Source organism: Seriola lalandi, unplaced genomic scaffold (genome assembly GCF_002814215.2).
Source record: "Seriola lalandi dorsalis isolate HSWRI2012SDOR001 ecotype SW California unplaced genomic scaffold, Sedor1 jcf7180002054551, whole genome shotgun sequence".
NCBI classification, from domain to species: Eukaryota; Metazoa; Chordata; class Actinopteri; order Carangiformes; family Carangidae; genus Seriola; species Seriola lalandi.
In genome coordinates, this window is record NW_019525104.1 from 195775 (window position 1) to 217746 (window position 21972).

General features: G+C 40.3%; 1 protein-coding gene across 3 annotated transcripts in view; it reads right to left on the reverse strand.

The window, feature by feature from the left end:
- LOC111661749 (glutamate receptor ionotropic, kainate 2) overlaps nucleotides 1–21972 on the reverse strand; it is a 335637-nt gene that overhangs the window by 124904 nt on the left and 188761 nt on the right. For all 3 annotated transcript variants that reach the window (XM_023415412.2, XM_087176389.1, XM_087176390.1), the window contains 2 exons: nucleotides 7973–8116; nucleotides 4959–5066 (listed from right to left, as the gene is read on the reverse strand). In XM_023415412.2, coding sequence (XP_023271180.1) covers nucleotides 4959–5066; nucleotides 7973–8116 — 252 coding nt within the window. The remainder of the gene's footprint in view (nucleotides 1–4958; nucleotides 5067–7972; nucleotides 8117–21972) is intronic.

Below are 21972 nucleotides of genomic sequence, written 5' to 3' on the forward strand. Positions count from 1 at the left end.
GCAAAATCTCCAGTTTGTAACAATAAGACTCTGTCTAATGATATTTGATTGTTTCTTATATAGAAAAGTAACAACAAAAGGTCTGATTATCACTAAGGTGTGAATCCTGACCTCTTTGTGCCATACATGAACACACACACACACACACACACACACACACACACACACACACACACACACAAACACACAAACCAGTCTCTCCCCTTTCCGTCTGTCCCTCTTAGATAACCAAATCATAAACTACAACCCACATTCCAATCCTGGGTAGTGACCAGCAGAACTCTCTTCACAGACACAGAACTGAGGAAGAATATATAATGAAATATCTAACTGTTCTGTAACTCATGAGATGTTCCTATGCAATAGTTTAATCCCAAACTTCTATCCCGTGGAATGTTTGAAATGTAACATGTAGATTTTAAGACAATGTCCTTCATGTGACCATACTGTCAGCATCCTTCACACAAGGTAACACACACTACATGACATCCATGATGTCTATATTATTAATTTTGTTACTATTATAGTAATATATTATATATATTATAAACATTTCGTAAAACTAATAGTCCATAAATGTGGATTACACAGCAGTTATTTATTAAGTTGTTTGATCAGTTAACCACTTGTATTATGATTAATTCCAGGTTTGAAGGATGTAATATGAAAGCAACACTTGTATTACTCCTGTCTGTCATTATTAGTGCCATTAGGTTTATATGTTGTTTCAGTTAAGGTTTTATTTTCATGGTGGAAGACGAATGTGTGAGTTTATAGGTAAACTCTAGAATTAAACAATTCAAAAGTACCGAGGAAAATGATTCTCTTCACCAAGCTGAAAGACAAGGGGAGACGGGTGACGCCCCTGAAATGTGCACCAACCCCCAGGGGATAAAACAGTTGTGATCAATTCACACATTAGCTCTTAGCTACAGCTCTTAGCTCCTAGCTTTTAGCCACTGCTCTTAGCCATTTTGTACTTTATCATTTTGTCCACATCCTTTATTCTTCCTTTGCCCCGTGCTCCAAGTAACATTCTTTTTGTTTATTTCAATAAGCCAAGTCAAGACCAACTGAACCAAAACAACAGAAGTGCCTCAGAGTAATTTTCTTTTTAAATTTTATTATGTTTTCATTTTTGAAGATTTTTGACACCGGAAGAATCTGTCACCGTGATAACGGGACACGGCCTCGAGGAGAATCCACCTAGATCCTGTGTTTCCAGGGTTACCACGGCAACCACAGCCACCTGGGTTCCAGCCAAGGGTCTTCAGCTACAGCGCGACTGACAGTAGGCCGGTCTTAACACTCTGCTCATGACTGGGTCGAAATATAGTAATATTTAATCATCAAATCTCATTCATAGTATCATCAGCTGTATAGCCATAACATATCCTCTCCCACCATTGCCAACTCATCACACTGATCATTTCATTATTATTTTCATCTTTATGATTATTACACCTTGCATTTACTCTGTAGAGAGTAGTTTAGTTAATAAACTCCTTTATTTACACCCAGCTGTTGTCCTGTTGTGTTCTTTTGATGTAGAGACTAGAGATCCATTGATTCGAGAAGTCATGGCTTCCGATATGAGATTGATAACATTAATCAATGAGGTAATTCATTGTTGTCCTCCTGAAGACTGGTGCCCCTTTTCAACGCGAGCAAATTCTAAATTGTGGTGTTCATGCTACACCTTTCCTAAGCCGTGATCCTGCATCTGATGAGCCACCAAACTCAGCTCTGTTACTCTAACCAACCTTCCTGGATCATATATTTCATCTGCTTACTGTTAACGGAAACAACACACTTTCACCACCAACAGCCCGTTGAATTTTCTTTTCTAAATATCCCATAACTGTCAGCGACCTCTTTCTTTCTCTGTCAGCCCTTATTATGCACAGAGATGAGAGGAAACATGAGAGAGTTCTGAGTAAAATAAGAAAAACAGCTTGAGTTCCTGGCAAGCTTTGAAATCAATCTGATTTGTCACACAAACATACAGAGCCGGAGTGTGCTGTCAGCTACAGTAGCTGGATCTAATGTCTGCACTGTTAGCTGCAGAAAAAACCTTCCATCTGTCAGAGTCACACAAAAACAAAAATGAGGCAGAATCTCCCATTGCGTCGAGTCTAAGCACTTTTTGAGTTGCATGGCAACAAAGTGGAGTTTCCACCACAGTCTTAGTGAGGAAACAATTAACAGTTAATGTCACTTTTAAAAAAAAAAATCATGATGTGACTTGGCTTTGGTGTGACTAGATTTTTTCCACTTTCTTTTACAGGGGATCTCTTCACGGCTCGTACAGACAGGAGGAATATGATTTGAACCATCAATAACATGTGGACTTGAAGTACTGTACTGAGGGCAGACTATGTCACATGTCTCTGAAACGTGTCTCATATTCATATTTTGCTTTGACCTGATGAAGCTAAGTTTGTGCTGTATAACCATTAAAGTGTGTCTTCACTGTGCATGTTAACATTGTCTTTCTGTTCTGTTTGTCAAAATGCAGATTTAGTGTCACATTCTAACAAAATTTCCATAATTTAAATCTGACATTTGGCCTGTCCTGGTGGCTCAGTGAACTTGCCTGTTCCACTGAGGTGAAGTCCTGAATTTCAATCTGGACCTCAGTCACATGTCGTGCCTCTCCTCTCCAGACCTTCCTGTCTAATTCTGAATTGAACTTGAACATTCTTTTAAGTTGATGGCAACTTTGGGGCTGGCTCAGTGTGGCGGTTTGATCCTCATGTATTCCTTGGATGGATGGATCCAATTTATTTTGATTACAATACATAGCTCTTACTGAGGCTTTGTAGTTACTTCACAAGTCTCCCGGCAACTTGGTCAGAAAGTTCCTTTGGAGGATTGGCTGTGGACAAGCAACAGCTAAATACATAAAAAGGAAAAACAGTGTGGGGCACTGTGACACTGTAACCTTGCATCTCAATCATGAAACACTGTTGATGGTTTGAAATCTGTGAAGATGAAGATTCATGGTTATCCAAGAAAAGCTGAATGGAGGACTGACTGGTTAGGAGATCCACACCTGTCAGTCAGACCGGAAGAAGCCTCTTGGATGACAGGTGAAATGTCAAAAGAGTAAAAAAAAAAAGTATCTAAACAAGGCCAAGGACCCTCAAATAAACTCTTCTTGGATTGGTTGAAACCAAACTGTGAGCTCTGTTAAGTTTCAAAACATAAATGTGGAGATTTGGGTTGACTGCTGTTTGCTCTAAAAAGTCATGGAACTGCAGTTTTTTTACTCTTAGTGTCTGTAGCTGAGTCGGCACTATGTTAATTGAACAAAAGGAGGAGCCTGTCAATTTTTTGGATTCCATGAGACAGTCGACAGACTCACAAACAGCCATCTCAGCCTCCAAGTGATGCATTGTATTTCAGCCAAAAGTCAAAACCTTTCAAAGTCTACACATGGACATTCTAATATTTGCCAAATGTTATGTATTAGTGAGACAATAAACATTTGGGATGCAGTCATGCTTCCATATTTGTTAACAAACTGATGTTAATACAAACTTAAATGAATAGTTTGAAGTTTCTGTCAATCCTAGAGTGAGATGAGAACGTGTTTGGAGCTGGACTCGGGACCGGACAGGGTTCAGGTCTGGCTCTGTCCAGTTCACACACACACATCTATCAACACCTCCAAAGCTCACACATGGACACATTGTATCTTATTTGTTTTAGATACAAACTAAAACTACAGACAGTGAGCACAGAGCTTAAGTTTGGTTTTGGTCCCAGAACTGGCAGCTGATGAGGAGGTGGCAACACACGCACCAGCTGCTCGAACTCTTTTGTGGTTCAGGGAATCAAGTTGACCCCAGACAGAAACATTTACTCCTACACACACTTATCACCTCTGCATTGATCTATTAAAAAGGTCAACATTTCAGTCACAAGGACCTTTCCCGAGACATATCAACCATAAAATGACATAGTTCTTATTAGAGGATAATCCACAGCTGTGTCGGAGGTGTGTCCATGATCACATGTGGCAGCTTATCCAATTAGGATTTCCTCCATTGTCAAAAAATACAATATCTGACAATTATTATAAACTGTTTTTTCAAGTTGTTATGTTTGTATGTATATATACAAACCCCCCAAAAGCTCATGCACACCACACATCCAGCTTTGGTGGGTAGGGAGCTTCAAGGGTATAAAATAATATACATAAATACCTATAGATACTGAAATAGAAGAGGGGGCTGAACATAGACACATTCTTGACATTAAATTGGTAATAATATTAATCAATGCAGAGGTGATAAATGTGTGCAGGAATTACCTTTCTATCCAAACTGGCAACCTCCCTGTGATGACCAACTGTGCAGCCACAACAACCAGCAGCTGTTTGATAAGAAACAGTTCCAGCATGAAACATTTACATTTCTACGTGTTGCACACACTAAACGAAACTAAATCAAAACAACACACTAATCTGTAAGCTACAGAGGTGGTGATGCACTTAACTCTGGACAAAACCAGGTTAGCTGTTTCCCCTTTCTTCCAGTCTTCATGCTATGCTAGGCTAACTATGTCCCACCTGAACACACAGACATAAGATTGATATTGACCTCATCTCAGAAAGAAGGGAAACTATTCCTTTACACAGACAAGTCACTGGTAAAATTTGTTTTTTTTTATTTAATTCTAATTGAATACGTATAGTAAGTTTAGAAAATGCTATGTCATTCATAGCCACTGTTTCCAGTGACTGATGGACCTGCAATATGGCTGCCAGAGAGTTCCCTCAAGGCCCCTTCACTGATGATTGCATTCACACCTACATGTTAATGAGGTATTTTTTTGTGTGTGTGTGTGTTGATATTTTATGAATCACTACTACTTTTCCGCTTCTGTTTTATATATATACATACACACACACACACACACACACACACACACACACACATTAAAAATACAACCTTCTCAAGACCCTCCTCCTTCAGACTGATGACATCGAGGTCGAAGTCTGTCCTCAAGCCGTTGGTGCGGTTGAAAGTGATTCTCCCGGTCAGGCCGTCCCAGTGGGCCTACAGTGACACACACAGACACACCAACAGTATCAGAGGAGACATTCAACCACCAGAATTAACCCCACATCTCTGCTTTCCAATATGTGTTTGGTGTCGCTGTTTGAGGCAGAGCAATCAAAGAACGATATCCACACACTCACACACTGTTTCTGTTTGTACAGTCTTCCCTGGCATCAAGGTGCCTACACACACTCTGAGGCTGCATTTGTGACAGTGGGAAGGCAATTACCCAATCTTTACAGATATTTAGGGATGTGATAGGATACAATGTAGCATGAAAGTGGCTCAGAGCGGGAAAGGCTTTTTCTCAGGCACAGCAAATCATCACAATGCTGCTGTGACTGGGAGCCGGGAACTTCAGGGCCTATCTTTAGTGAGATGAGTGGGAGTCACAGATCTGGAAGTTACTTAGAACAGTCAACTGTGCTAGAAAGCATTTGTCATACTACTCATACTCATACTACTTTGACTCAGTGTCTGAATACCTGTCTATAGACACCAGCACTGTTCACACATACAGTCATACGCGTACGTCCGATAGGGACTATTATGAATTACGACTACCAAGGATCAGGTGAGGAGTGTCTGTCAGTCTTTGAGGTAAGAAAAAATATGTGAATGTGTTCTGTCTTTCAGTCTGTTTTTGGTCCAGAACAAGATATTTCATGGAAATCTGGTCTGGATATTCATGTCTCCACCATGTCATTAGGTCCAGCAGGTAAATCAGATGGTTTCTGGTGACATTTCTTTTAGCACCGCCGCCAGGCCATGTGCAGAATGTGGTATCTCAACTACTGTTGGACAGTCATGCTCCTCAGATGATGATTCCCTAATGTTTTCTGTCACACAGATCAGAACTGTGTAGCCTCACTATCAAGCCAAGATTTACATTTGAACAAAAGAGATCAAAAGTCAAACAGCCAGATTACCAAGACAACTGTTGTCATACACCACCCAAACAACTTTATCTCTCTCTCGCTCTCTAAATGTGTGTATTTATATATTTCTGTACGTAATAGTTGTATGTATAGACATATATAAGGGGGGGGTAAGACACTTCGACACATGGAATGGACGAGCTGGGGACTGAACCACCAACCTTCTGATTAGTGGAAGACCTGCTCTACCTCTTGAGCTCACATGTGGTAGACTTCAAAACAACCTGGTATTGCAGGTTGTGAGATTAAGAATATTAAAGATTATTTCCAAAAATTGGTGGGGGCAGAAAGGTCACTGGATCATTAAAATTACAAGGGTTCATCCTCTGGGGAGCATGACCCCATCCAATATGTACCATCGACATGGATGCCACTTTTCATGGAACTTTGAACAGATGTTGTAATTATTTTTATTATATCCTGTAATACTCTGCAAACACAGACAGTTTATTCGTTGCTAGTGATGGGGACAATCTGCAGGGTTTTTGAGTGTATATCCTACATACTTTATAGATTAACAGAACATTTTTCAACTCATAGACCACTTGAAAAAATGTTGGTGGCCCACATCCGACCCTGTAACAATACAGAGGCCAAAGAATACGTTCTCAGAGTATTTTTTATTCTAATTATAACGATGGAAGATTCTAGTCTGAACTGAAATCAGGGGAAGCTTGATTTTTCTTTTTTTTGTTTGACAGGGGAGAAATCATTTGTCGATTCACCATCTTTATCTTCTGTTGCGAACTGGCTGTTTTGAAAGTCCAGTTTTTGCAAGGGATCTAAGACCTTAACATTCAATCAGACTGAGATCACGAACAAGTAAACGGCGAGGTGCGGCGGCGAAGTGGTCCAGCCGGTAACAACTTAAAAGTTCCTACCACTTGTTTATCACAGTGACAGGCCTTCATTTGAGAAAATACAATGATGCAAGAAATTTTGAAACATTTTTAATTATTTTAAAAATCATTTTGTTGTAAAACACTTACTTTTATTTTCACCAACATTGTACTGTTTAGCAAATGATTTCTCTGCCCACTTGTGATATCTTTGCGATACCTTTGCGGATCCACCCCAGGTTGGGAATCACTGAGAAAATGTATACACATTCCACTTCAAGAACAATCTGGGGACATTATTAAATGAGTTCTTCAGGTCAGTAAAGATCCTGTGGGACAGAATATTTCAACGACAATGTCATGTCAGCTAGTGTCGAGGCTCATCATTTTACACCAGCATAAATGGTGCCAATGACTTTTCTGCAATGTAGCCGTTGAGTTAAACAGTGTCGTCTTAGAAATGCTGGCATCCTCCTGTTTGACTCTACGGGCTTAGAGATCCTCAAGACGGAGGACAAAGAAAGCCTAAAAGCAGCAGATGGGGAGGAGATGGAAAGAAGAGCGGGAACGAGGGGAGGGTCAGGGAGGCAAAGATGAGATTTGCATGGTGAAAAACTGTGCGCTTAATATAAATACATCCAAATCTCTACCCATATGGTTTGATTCTTAGAAGTATTTTCATGATCTCTGCAAACTAAAAGAGAACAGAAGTTTGGAGAGCCCTAAATATAGTTTGCTTAATCCCCTGCGTTTCCACAGATAGAAAGCTCTGGATTAACCGTCCCAGCTTCACAAACGCTGCAAACTGTGGGGTAATTACCCAAAATTTAGATAATGTTGTGTTTATGTTTCTGCATAGATGATTAATGTGGAAATTCAGAGAGCAGGATCAACATGGCTGATTCCTCAGGGGAGTATGTACGTACACAATCTGGAAATATAACTTCCATATAAATAAATACACTGATAAATGATTTCTATTTATTCATATTTCCCTTCTTGAGTGCCTTAGTCTTATTTATATTCCGCCGCTGCCCGCTTTCCTGAGAGCACGTGTTTTCTGTGTGAAGGTGCGGTGTATGTTGAGGAAGAAGACAGAATGGGGAGCAGGTAGAGAAGCATCTACCTCTTTGATGAGGGCCATGAAGCGGTTCCCGAAGCGCCAGGGCTTGTGTCGGTTGCACTGTAATGAGCTGACAGTGATCTGCTGAGACTGCTGCACAGCCACGGCCACCACGTGCACAGCATCATACATCAGCGCAGCGTCCGTCTGCAAACCAAGACAGGGAGGGTAGAAACAGGGCATTATTAACATGGGATACAGCACACAGCGAATCATAGCGGCCTGGCAGGATGGATCAGCTCAGAATCAGAGAAATTTCAATATCATGATGGCTTCTCAAAGCTTCCCGTCAAAACACATGTGTATGGATCTGGGTCTATTCATGCTACAGACACAATCGCCATAAATATTCGATCATTTCAGCGTTGACAAAATATGCAGTTATCGGAAAAGAACTTAGGGCAGGAGTAGTGATTGTATTCTGTAAGAAAAACTACTATAATGAGTATAAGAGCAGATCTAACATATAAAATAAGAATGAATAAAACTAATGAAAAAATTACAAACATATAAATATGCTACTGACATTTTCAACCCATATTAATAATGATTCCATGCGTGTGAATCGCCAGTATAGATTACAGTGAGATAAATCATGAAAAATAAAGGAAAGAGATGATATAAAAACACTATATAGAGAATTTGTGTGGCTGTTATATACAAAACCCAAAAATGTTTTATAAGCATATTTTAGTTTATGAGTAGAGACAGACGGAGACTGTCAGTGGCTCATTCATCTGCTGCAGATTTACATGTTACTGCAGCATGAGAGATGAGGGCTGTCACTCCTCCCCCTTCAGGGTTTCAACTCTAAAGCATCACGTAACACTGTACTACTAATATTACTACTGCTGCTGCTTCAGTTTTTTTGAAGACAGGTCCACAGAGGGAACCAGGTAATTTTCCTCCATTTTGACTGATTACTTTACTAGGCCGATTACTTACTCTTAGGTCCCTTAATGACAAGAGTGTTCATCTCATATGCCAATATTCTTCTAACCATTTGTAAATTCTCAAAGTCTTTTTGATGAAGTTTAGTCCTAATAAAACAGAACATACTTATTTAGCTGCGGCTCTAATGTAATGAACAAATAACCAACTCTTAAAAGCCTTTCAGAACACTAAATATATGCAAAAATATGCATACAGTGTAAATTAAAATACGTATGCAGTACAGCGGGTGCAATAGTTGTCACACTGCGCTTGAGAAAATGTGATACTGGATGTACAAAAGACAGATTCAACAGAACGGGGTGAAGCTCTATTGTGAGGATGTGTGTGGACATTATTCCTGAAATGGAGACAACGGAGTGAAAGCAAACAAACATGTTGTCAATGAGGTTCTTACTTAATACAGTAGAGAGAGACCACTCAAGCAAATGAAATATACAGCAAACAAAACCTTGATGTGCACTGACATATACATACACACACACACGCACACACACACACACACACACACACACACACACACACACACATATATATATATATATATATATGTGTATATGTTTGGACTGAGGGTGTGAGTGTGTCACAGAAGTTAGAAGTAACAGTCATCCACGCTTCATGAAAGAAGCCCATAATTCTCCAGTTCCTCAACAATTAGTTTTTGTTTCGCTTGATTGAAAAACAATCAAAACAGCTCTCCACAGTTGTTGCATGGAAACCGTGTCCTTGGGTGCTCAGGGAAGCATTGTCCTGCAAGAAAAAAAATCACTGCCAAACCTGTTGTTTTTCCCCATTTGAAGCCTGATTGAGCATCAGAAGGCTGCAGCTTAAGATGCCTGTTTGGCTACTATAGCTTGGTGAACACACACTCATGCTGCTGTTCGATGTCCGTCAGCGAGCGCATTTGTGTGTGTGTGTCTGTATTTATATACATAGGAGGTGTCCAGAGATGTTTCAAAATCAATCACAGTCAATAAGTTTGCCTTGTTGAAATTCAGCCTGGATTCAGTGTGTAGCCGCAGGACTGTGAGGTATTAATAATCAGTGTTAGAAGAAGGTGTTGAAGCAAAGGGAGTGTGATTCTTTTGCAGTGTGGGTGTCAGGTGGAGGCTGTGAAGTGTTTGTGTTCAGGGAGAGACTGTGATACTGTTTTGCAGATACAGGTGTCAACCAGTGTCAAGTGGTGGTAGGACAGCTTGCATTATGAAGTGTCCAAAACGAAGGGAATTCACAAGTGGACTTTGATTTAAGGGCAATATCTCAAGTGTTTAAGAGAGCTGATATATGCTTGGCTAATTTTTATGGGAACCTGCTTATTACATTTTTATAATTTGCGGGTACAAGAGCGAATGTTAGCCTCATGATGAGAGAAGAGGAGAGCTTAAAGGTTCTGTGCATGAAATTTTAAACAATAATATAGAAGCGAACAGCTATTTTCTATGTAAAGATATAGTGGACTAAGGGCGTCCTGAGCAGAGAACGAAGCCACACCCTCTCTGTGTGTGTTGTAATCTGCGTTTCTCTGGTCTTTGTTTTGGTAGCTGCTCTCGTAGCACATGCATGTTAGTGCATGTACGCGTGCATATGAGTCCCTCCTATTAAACCATTGGCCCTCCCGATGTATAAAGACACAGGCTCCGCCCACAGGTGTGATGATCAGTGCAGTACGCAGGGGCACTGGACTGAGGACTACCTGCTCAAATCCCAGTTGGCCCGGAGTGGAATCGCTGTGAAAAGCAAGTAAAGTCGATGTACATTTTACCTTTATGTTAAAATGATCAGTTAAACGCACCATCTCGACAATGACACCTTTTGAGGGGATTGCTGCTCTGTTGAATGAGAACCAATGAGAGCTTTGCTCTGTGAATCCATTTGCTACAGACAAAACTATTCATTGCTACATCTGCATACTTCCAGATGTGTCTTCCAGATGTGCTCAGTGGAGCTACGTTACTGTGCAACTCTCTGCTGTGACCAGGTACTTAAGCCTGATATCAATAATCCAACCAAAACAACAAAGTAGGTTATCAGCAGTAGCCTTCAAAAATCAACCCATGGCCAATATCAGCTATGACAACAGTTTTCTTTTACATGACTGCAGACATCCTTGTCAAGGAAATATAAATACAGGCAATTTGACGTTTTTGAAATCTTTACCAGATGAGGACAGTCTCTGACATCAGCCTTCACAAACCAACGATACTTTGTGTATTTAGTGTGTGTGCCAGCTTCACTGCAGCCAGTCAGGAGCTGCAGCCCTGTGATGTTGCCATTCTCTCTCTCCGTTATAAAGCCCACAGGCCGCAGGGACCTCATAATAACAATGTGACACTCTGTCAGTCAATCACCGCACTGATACTGTGAACAGGAGGAATCAACGGATTCTCGAAGCAAACTTATATTCTCACCCACATAGCTGGGACTTGCAGAGCCTCAATTTATGATGATGTGTATTTTTGCCGTTTAACAAAAGGCTAAGCTGACAAAAAGACTTTCCAGTTGGAGCGTTTCAGTCCAATACCGTGTCAAAGTTTAGAAAGTATTTCAAGAAATAAATATGCTCTTAATTAAAATGAGCAGCCAAATGTGTGGAGCAATGTGCAGGAGTGAATGAAGATGAGTGGAGGCTTGCTGGAGGAGTTCTGGCAGCAGAGGTTTATGTGCCTCTCTCCTTCTCCCCGGTGCAAGCCTCACAAGTACCCGTCAGGCAGACTCGCAAATGATTTAGCAACACCGACACTTCACTCTATAAACATCTCATTAAAATCAATTATGTCACTCCTGAATGAAATTAAAGCTAAACGCTTTAAAAGCTGCTTTTCCCTTGTGTCAGCCAATATGAACATTATCCCTGACGCTGTCTATTTTTCCACCTCATTGTTGCCTTCTCCCTCTCTCTCTCTCTCTCTCTCACACACACACACACAGACAACCCCCAACCCCCAACCCAGGCAGCTCATCAACACTGCCATGGAAACAAAGTAGCAAGAAATAGCTTTCAACCAGACTGGGGCTGAGGTTATCATTTCCTGATGCTGGTTTGCAGCATGGTCTTTGTGAATGCCCTCTGCTGACAGCTCTGAACAACCAGAACCAACGTGAAAATTAAGGTTCACAACCAGGTGCTAAAGACTGATATAATACCAAACTAGCCACTATCAATGTTTTTGCACCAATATTCTCTCTCACACACACACCCCTCTATGTGTGTGTGTGTGTGTGTGTGTGAGAGAGAGTAAATAAGGTTAATAGGGTTTTTAATGAAAGGAAATCTAACGTTTCATTATTGACGGACATTATCAAAGGCAAACTCAAGGTAGAAAGATGGAGCTGGCAGCAGACATGCTGGCGGTGTGGACACGTGGGAGCCGTCACACACACACAACGCAAGCCAGTGTGTCACAATGTAATTTAAATAATGAATATAATCAGCTCATTTAAGTTTTGTACATGTTAAAGGCTTGTCTAAAGATGTGCATGAGGTCTTTGAGGCGATGTGTGATTTTAAAACACCTTTTCCAGAATGGAATATTTTAATATTGGGAATGTGTTTCCATCAATCAAACAGTCTGAGCGAAAGTGTGTTTAGTTGAAAAGTGCTGACACTCTTTTACTACAGTAGAGTGGGTCTGAAATGATTATATTTATAGACCTGTGAATTATGAATGCATCTGTATACTGAAGTGTGTACTAAGTGGTGTAACTACAGTGGGGCAAAAAAGTATTTAGTCAGCTGCCAATTGTGCAAGTTCTCCCACTTAAAAAGATGAGAGAGGCCTGTAATTTTCATCATAGGTACACTTCAACTATGAGAGACAGAATGTGGGGAAAGAATCCAGGAAATCACATTGTAGGATTTTTAATGAATTAATTGGTAAATTCCACGGTAAAATAAGTATTTGGTCACCTACAAACAAGCAAGATTTCTGGCTCTCATAGACCTGTAACTTCTTCTTTAAGAGGCTCCTCTGTCCTCCACTCGTTACCTGTATTAATGCCACCTGTTTGAACTCGTTATCAGTATAAAAGACACCTGTCCACAACCTCAAACAGTCACACTCCAAACTCCACTATGGCCAAGACCAAAGAGCTGTCAAAGGACACCAGAAACACAATTGTAGACCTGCACCAGGCTGGGAAGACTGAATCTGCAATAGGTAAGCAGCTTGGTGTGAAGAAATCAACTGTGGGAGCAATTATTAGAAAAATGGAAGACATACAAGACCACTGATAATCTCCCTCGATCTGGTCAAAATGATCACAAGAACAGTGAGCAAAAATCCCAGAACCACACGGGGGGACCTAGTGAATGACCTGCAGTAACACACTACGCCGCCAGGGACTCAAATCCTGCAGTGGATTGTTGGATTTGGTCTTTTCATGGGATTTACTGACAATAAGAAAAATACAATCAATCACCAGGTTTATTCCTTAAAGAAATAAGCAAATATTAATGAAATAATATGCAAATCATGCTGGTCTCAGGTGTGAATATCTTTTGGGTTTGTACAGTTAGTTGGACAAAGCAAGGGCTAACTGGTGCAGTGATGGAGAAAGTGGTTTTGGGGGTCGACATTGTGCGACAAGAGGCAGCAGACTCTACAGATCCACCTGAGGATGTTGACATCATCACAGTGCTGCAAGATCTGGGTGATGTAGTAAATGAGTGTGCAGTCCTGTGTGACTTGACCTGCAGATTAACCTTGAACTATCCCAAGGAATCAAACTGCATGAGTAAAAATCACTTACAGCTGACTGGACCTGGAGTTGGACTTCTGTTTAAAACTGAGTGTTTATGGGTTTGGGACAAAACAACGAGCAATCTGAAGACAGAGTTTTTTTTTGTTCGATTTTAATAATCGCTGTTTCAAGTTCAGCCGTGACAGACGATGAGCTTGATATTCTTCAGGTTATCTCAGTATGATTTTTTTTTTTTTGGTTCTACAAACAGGCATTTATTAGCAATTAGCTGTTATTACTATGTTCCCTTGTTCCCTGGTTGATGCCAACTATAAACCTCTTCATGTTTGTTGTTTTCATAAACTCCTTCTATGTTCAAAGCACTGAATTAATCAGCAGAGGAAGAATCACGTCAGGCGCCCCACTTTGCTTTTTTCCCCTGGCGATAAGTTACCATGAAAAGTAAACACTTCCTCCCAAAATTTTCATATTAAAGTGGATTTTAATATGAAAAATCAATCAGGAAGCATTAAGCATCATTAACAGTGATCAGTATAGTAAACAAGAACCAGCTGTCATTACAGTGTGAGGACGTCTTTTGTTTGGTTTTGTTTTCAAAGTAAGGTTAGTAAAGGTTGTTGAAGGGGAAGGGTCAGTCCGGGAGGTCAGAGGTTTTAAAGAGGGCAGTCTCCAGCATCAGCAGCCTCCTCAGTCTATTACTCCAATCCTCTGATTCTCCAGGTTTATGACTGAGACAACGTCACAGGAGCAACAAGCTAAAGAGGAACAACCAAACCTGGCCACAGTCTCCGGTCGGATGCAGCTCAGGGATTCTCCACTGGAAAGTTTGTGTTAACTCAATAAACACTGGAATCAAACTGGATTTAAACTTGCTATTGGTTGTTGAGACACTCGCTTCTCAGTCGTGCCACTCTCCCGCACTGGCACTGTCTGGCCCAATTCCAATGACCCCCCCCCTCACAGACTCATAGACATGGAGGAAGATTCCCAGTAAGTTCTTGAAGGCTTAGTTCTGTCCCACTGTCAAAGCATCGAGGACATGAGGACTCTCCAGCACACACTTTCAGCCCTTTATACACACTGTCCGTAAGTCCGCACGGTTGTTGTAGTTCATAGCGTTGTGACATTACACACAGAGTTGCAATGGTTATCGGGGGACGCCTATAAGTGTAAAAAAACAGCAAACAATGGCCATGAAATGCAAGAAATGATAAAATAGAAGAACGGTTAACAAACATGCATGAAAGGAATGAACCCTAATGTTAGCATTAAAAGAATAAAAGACAGTCCATGACAGTACAAACACAGAGCTCACTGTGATTCAGAGCCAGACCTGTGGAGTTATTTGTCCTATGAAGACATGATGGTGAATTCCTAATATCCAAATTGGATCAGATCTGATCCAACATTTTTTTTTTTTTTTTTTTTTTTTTTCACAAACGGGGAGTGAAGGGAGGGAATAAAAATGTACAATCAAAAGTCCCAAACCCACAATTGAATGCAAATGTTTTGGCATCGTCAAGGTAACGTGATATAAGTGCTGTCCCATTCCTTTTTATACCATTTGAGCCCTTGCAGCCTCTCACACTCAATGGCTCATCAGGTGACGTCAATTAAGTCTGTGAGGGTTCAGGTCTTAAGGCTTGGGGGGGGGGGGGGGGGGGGGGCATTGGGACACCCCACACCCACTCCCTCACAGGTGTCAATCTGAAAACAGTAGACTGCTCCTTTATGGTGACTTTTCTAGATGGTGGATATCTAGTGTTTCAAATGGTGTTCACATTGTCTGCAAATGTATTCAATATCTTGCTGTAACAAAGTGATTTTCTATTTATTCTCATTTTTAAACAATAATACTGACATTTACACTCCAGAGAAGCAAGTTGATGTGAGTTCGGTTATAGTACCATCTGAAATGTTAACAATATGATCACATGACTGGAATAAAAAATATTATTTTCATATCTAAATATGATATATTGATGATGAACAAACGGTTATGAACATGTGAAGCAGATAAAACAGTTAAAGTTCATGTCAGACTGTTTCTGCTGCAGAGAGGAGAGAAAGAAAAGAGGAAAGTAGTCGATGTCTGATGAGTCAGTCTGACTGAAATGTTCATTTTATAATCATGGAAATAATTAACAGTGTGTGGCTAATTTTTCTAATCAAAGACATCAGAGGTTTAATTTTTATTTCCAGTTGTGGTCACAGAGTGTCCTCATATTATTCTGGGCTGCAGTGATGAAGAAGAGAGTAAAAGCTTCATCACTGTCAGGAATCCTGTCGGATTAAAGAATATTTGTTCAATTAAAATGAACCTATAATAGTTATTATACAGGCTATTTATGTAGCGTGATAACCTCTGTTTAGAAGCTTTGTGTTAAAACCACACATGGAAAGACTCAAACAGGAAAACTATTCCACTGATTTTATATATTTTGTATCTACTGCTCTTTATTATTGATCACTTTATTGTTAACTCTTTTGTCCCTGTCAGGACCCCGTAGGAATCATGAATCCATTTTTCCAGTGATGTGGCTGGTCAGTAGTTTGGCTGTTGACAGGTTTTGATCTGATCCTCTAAGTTAACCTGCGCTGGAGAAGGTTAGGAGTTCAGTGTAAGTTGCCATGGTGATTTCCCAAGTGAACCATCGTTGTAGGACTGAAAACCCAGAGTTAAACCTTAAGTTACCTCGAAAACCTGAAATCCTGAACAGTTTGTTCATCATCAGACAAAAGAGTGAAAATACTCAAACATAATAATTTATGCAGTTATTTACAATATATCTTTAGTCTGACTTTAATAGAAATTATGTTTATACATGGAAATAATATTTTTTATTCCTGTCATGTGATCATATTGTTTACATTTCACCTTGTTGAACATCACTTTTGGACGGTGATCAAACCGAAATTACCAGCAAGTATCAGTGTTTCTTCTCATATCATATGAAGAACTTTATTCATGGTTCTGACAATCTTGCTTATAATTAACAATTAACAATTAACTCTGTTTACAAACAAGAAGCGAAAGGAGGGAACAAAAAAATGTTAAATCAAAAGTCCCAAACCCACCTGGTAGAGCAGGTACCGCATGGGCTTAGTCCTAACCATGGCGGCCTGGGTTTGACCCCCGTGACCCTTTGCTGCATTAAGTCCCTGACCTTCCTTTCTCTCTCACTGTAGCTATCAGAACAGCAAGTAAGGTGATCTGTCACAAATTGCTGTCCCATTCCTCTTTATGCCATTTTGAGCCCTTGCAGCCTCACGCTCAGTCACTTACCAGGGGACGTAAATGAAGTCTGTGAGGGTTCAGGACTCAGGCCTGGGGGGGGGGGGGTACTGGGCCGAGGTGTCAGCCTATCTGTGCAGCTTCCTTGTTAAACCTTCTCTTCTCTTCCTCTCAGGCCTCGTGCAGCAAAAACCGTAAGAGTAAAATTGACCATAATTGGCAGGTGGTTTCCAAATTCCAGCCACTACTCACGCAGCAATGATGACATTTATTGACCTCAAGGTGACGGTGTAATAATACATTTTAGCTTTTCGGTATGCTCTTGAAAACAGCTTTGAGTCAAAATTCTTTCATGGTTTTAATCTCGGTTCATCTGTGCGTGGTGTTCTGCTCTACAAAATTGGACCCTGATTATTGCCACTTGCAGCTATAATTAGTTACTGGTCTATCAGAGATGTTATTATGATCTATCCCTGTTCAGAAAAAGGCAATGCATTTATCTGCCACAGTAACTGGGTGTGAAGTGACAAATCCATTGATTAAAATTTTTTTTTCACTTTATTTTTTTATTACTGTTTTTTTTTTTATAAAGATTTAAGGTCCCCGAAGCCCAAAAACATTATTTTTGCGCCTGGAAAGCAGAAAGTGTAAAATTAGATTAGATTACATTATTTGATTCATTCAGAAGTATGAGCTGCTTTTAGAATGATTCATCATTTGTTGTCTGAGTAGCTCATTCACTATATTGGCAGTGGACCTACAATAACTGGTTCATACAACCTGACTGTATAGTTTGATTCCAATAACACCAGTGGCCCAGTGTGTTGAATCTCTTCTGGAATAACACTTGAATAAAGTGATGAGATGCGTTGCTGTCCATGTTCTGTCAGAGCTGTATCAGTGATATTAGATGTGACAGATGTTCAAACAAACAGAACAGACAGGCAAAGGTCGATCCTAGCCCTTCTTAAAATTCCACTATGGGAGACAGTGATGGATTTATTTTGAAGTTCTTTTCAGAAAGCAGGACAAAAGGCCAATAGCAGGAGTGTTTGCTGGTAACAGCTGAATAAGAGGGTGAGGGGGTTGGTAAGGTGAGGGTGGTGGCTGCAGCTGGAGCTCTGCTGGTCACCCAGAAAGCTGTGGTCACACCGCTCTGGCTCTTTTGATTGAAACATAAACACCTTGAGGGATGAGGGCACACTCAGGAACAAGTCAGGGAGAGCAGACCCAGGACAAGTGTGTGTGTGTGTCTGTGTGTGTGTGTATGATTGCCCAAAGCAGCTCCCTGCCTCACTGCTCCACGGCCACTCAGGCCCCTCCCCACTGCTACTTGAAGGGATTAAAAATTGAGCATGTTTTGTACTCTTTTGGAATCTCTCAGAGGCCTTAGTCATGACTAGGTCACTCACTGCCATCAGCTATTCTTGCTATTCTCAGCACTGTACACACAAGCTGTACCGATATGTCATAAATTATTTTATCCAGTGCATACCAGAACCGCTATGGTGTCAGGAGGACCAGAGAGGCTAACAATGAGTCACATACCTGCTCCTATCTCTTCTTCTCTCCTCATTTAAGGACTCACACGCTGAGTCTGGAGATATTATGTCATTTCACCCCTTGCACATGGATACTGGGCCCCATTCAGAACCATACTGTTGACTTTATCAACTAAATGAACTTAAATAAATTTACTAGGTTAATAAAGCAACTTAATTCAAATTAAATGAGGCTTTATCTCTTTAATTCAAACATAATTTAAAGTTCTAACACTGTTTCTTTAAATTCTATTCTTTTCTTCCTGGAACTATTTAATTGCAAAGACACAGACCAACAAATATGATTAAAATAAACATACAGTACAGTTTTCAGTTAATATATAAAACTGGTAACTCTGGAGAGGAATGCATCTTCAGTGGTGAGTTATCGACAGTTTACCCCTCATAGTGATCCACAAAGACCAGCACTGAATCAACATCAGACAAACAGATCAACCGATCGACTTTATTTCCAGAAATAATAAAATAAATAAATCATTCTGAAATAAACAGCATAGAAATGTGTCTCCAGTGCACCTATAAAACTATAGAAGAGCTAAACATATGATGTGACTGGACCTAAATCCTGACCTCTCACCTTCACTGTCAACAGTCATCACTGCAGGTCAGTTTAAAGAGCGATGGGAAAATTTTAGCTCAAATATGCCCCCATCACACATTCGTAAATTCAAATTCAAATCCACAACATGTCCTGCCTCACAGTTACCCCTGGTAACCACTGTCCCTCCCTCCTACCACGGCAGTCCAGTTTGGTGTGATTGCTATATCCTTGTGCCTAAAAAATAAAGATAAAACAAATAAAATATGTCTACAGAAGTGCTGGAACAGCTCACGTTTCACTCCATTTCTTTTCAAATTACAGCTGCAAATGAGAGTTGTGTATGTAAGTACAGTTCTAACTGTAGTTTATAGAATTGTGTGTGGGAGTCAGGAAGAATGAAATCAAATTCTCAGCAAAGAGCTGAGCTCTTTGTTAGTATTCAGTGTCACAGAAAAGTATTTTTAGTAGGGATTTGTATTTTGTATATTCATCCTCAGCTGGAATTATGATTGTTTTCTAATTATAAAAGGAGAAATCTCTGTTTGCCTGCATTTTGATTTTCTCCACAACTTCTTATCTAATCCACTTTAAACATGGCGGGTGTATTGTTGAGGACCTAGGAAGTGCAGTGGCGACTGGGAAGTTTTGTGGATGAGCAGTTGTTGAGAAAGCTTCAAGCACTGCTTTTCTACATGTTACTTGATCTGAAGAAAAAGATGGAACTACACTACGAGGGCAGTGCAGCACCCGGACATACCAGAGAGCTACCCTAGCTGTGGCCCAATTCAGGGGCCACACCTTTCAAAGGATCCAACAGGTGGATCCTTCATGGACCAACATATCTCAAGGCTCATTGCGTCAGTAGTGAAAATAATATGGCAGCAAACAACAGTGACAGAGAGCCTGAGAATGACAGTGTTAAATGTAAGTATCGGGTTTCAGCTCAGTTCAACAGCTAATGGTACAACTGTTAAAACCAAAGGCCTTAAAACCTCAAGCTTTAGTGAAGAAAACATACGTGTTGTTAAGGAGCTGCGCTTTGTGATGCAATGGTAACAGCTGGTGACACAAAGAGAAGATCCTCCGTAGACCAGGATGTCTCATTTTGGTTCAGCTTTTGCGGTTTACGACAGCTACCAAGAGCTAGCTGAATTAGGACACAACTCCTGTGTCTCTCTCAAAAACTTTTTATGGTAATGTGCTATGCTATTTTAGAACTAAACAAAAAAAAAAACAAAACTGATATCACAAACAAATCATTATTTATTTACATTTAATAATCAATAAATCAGCAAAGGGAGGTGTGTAGAAACAGCTGTTCACAGTGTGCAGCTTTCCCTCTCTCTCTCTCTAACTGTCCTTTCACTTGAAGTCATTTCCCTCCTGTGGATCGTCACTACAATGGGGAGAAATCTGAGTTAGGGCCAAAAGTTCTGTTTACAACCATGAAAGGCAGAGAAACCAAACTGAGCGATGTGTCTGTCTTTCTGTCTCAACACGACACACAGCGCTGTCCATGGTTCTGAAAGCAGGCTGAGACACAAAGCTTAACAGGTCTTTACTTCAATGCCAGTCAGTTAGTTTTAGTGTGTGTGTGTGTGTGTGTGTGTGTGTATGTTGGTTTTACAAGTGTCAGTTATATGTGGGAGATGCCAATGTGAAACTATGGTGGGTCAAATTAAATTAATAGTAATTTAATACTACTTCTAATAATATTTATTACAATAAATATTAATGGGAAAAAAATATCATTTTGACACTGGAAAAGTCATCAGTTATCAGCTCTATGGAAAGGTACAGATCTTATTACATTTCATGACTGAGATGAAGAAGAAAACAAGTTTAATTATTCTAATAATAGTCATAGACGATTTCTAATAATGTTGAGATGGAACCAAGCTGAATGATACAAAACATGATATTTGTGTGATCAACAACAATGAAGTGTGGTTCATCTCAGGGGACTGGTTTTCAAAGGGGGGTTTTAGCAGGAAATGGTGTGTTGATGTTTACGGAGTGTTTATGGCTCTCAGGATCAAAGACAGTAGGGTCCTGGTTCAGGGACCAGGCAGGACATGAGGGTTTCATGATCCTGCTGCTGTCGTTGTCCAGCTCTCCACAGAGTCTTTAAACATGAGAGAGAGCCCTGTCTGCTCTGACTGACTTCCCCCCTACCTGCTTGTGAATGATTACACGACTAAATTCCTGTATGTGATATTTTAAAATTCATATAGTTTCCTGACACTGAGCTGCAGAAAGAAAGTGACTGTTTGATAAATAAGGACCAACCTAATGCGAGCGCAGCCTTGCAGCTGTAGCAGGTTGGTGAGAGGAATGATATATGAGGAAACACAACATAAATACTGTAACCACCAGTAATGTGTCTGTAGACAAACACAAGACACAAATACAAGATTAAATAAATGCTGCAAAGCGCTGGTGATTGAAAGAACGTGTGCATCTCCCCTGAGAAGATATGTACGCTCTGACATAGCAATGACAGCCATGAGCACGCATGCTCCCACACACACTGTATACAAGACCAAATAACGCTGAGCCTGTACTTACAGGAAGTCATATGATTCTAACAATCCTGTTGTAAATAACAAAAAAAAGCTTTACATAATCAGCTAAGAAATGCTCTGGACTATAGGAGGAGTGTGGATGTCATGTGAGATTTCACAACTGAAGTGTAAAGATTCATCATGAAAAGTTCACAATAACAGAGCTCTCCCTCCTTTAAGTAAAAACGCTGACATGCAAAATAGATGCAATGTGAATAAAAGAACTGTAAAGCTTGTAAGGTACATTCTGCAGGTCAGAGTTTAATGACAGCATTGGATGTTCTTTTTGGACTGAGTGAAATAGACGAGAAAATCTGCCATTTGGTCAAAGGTCAAAGTTAAAGGTCTCCATGACCTCACAAAACATGTTTTTAGCTGTAACTCATTGACTTAATAATCTAAGTTTGTATGTTCTCCCTGTGACCTGGGTTTCCTCCCACAATGCAAAG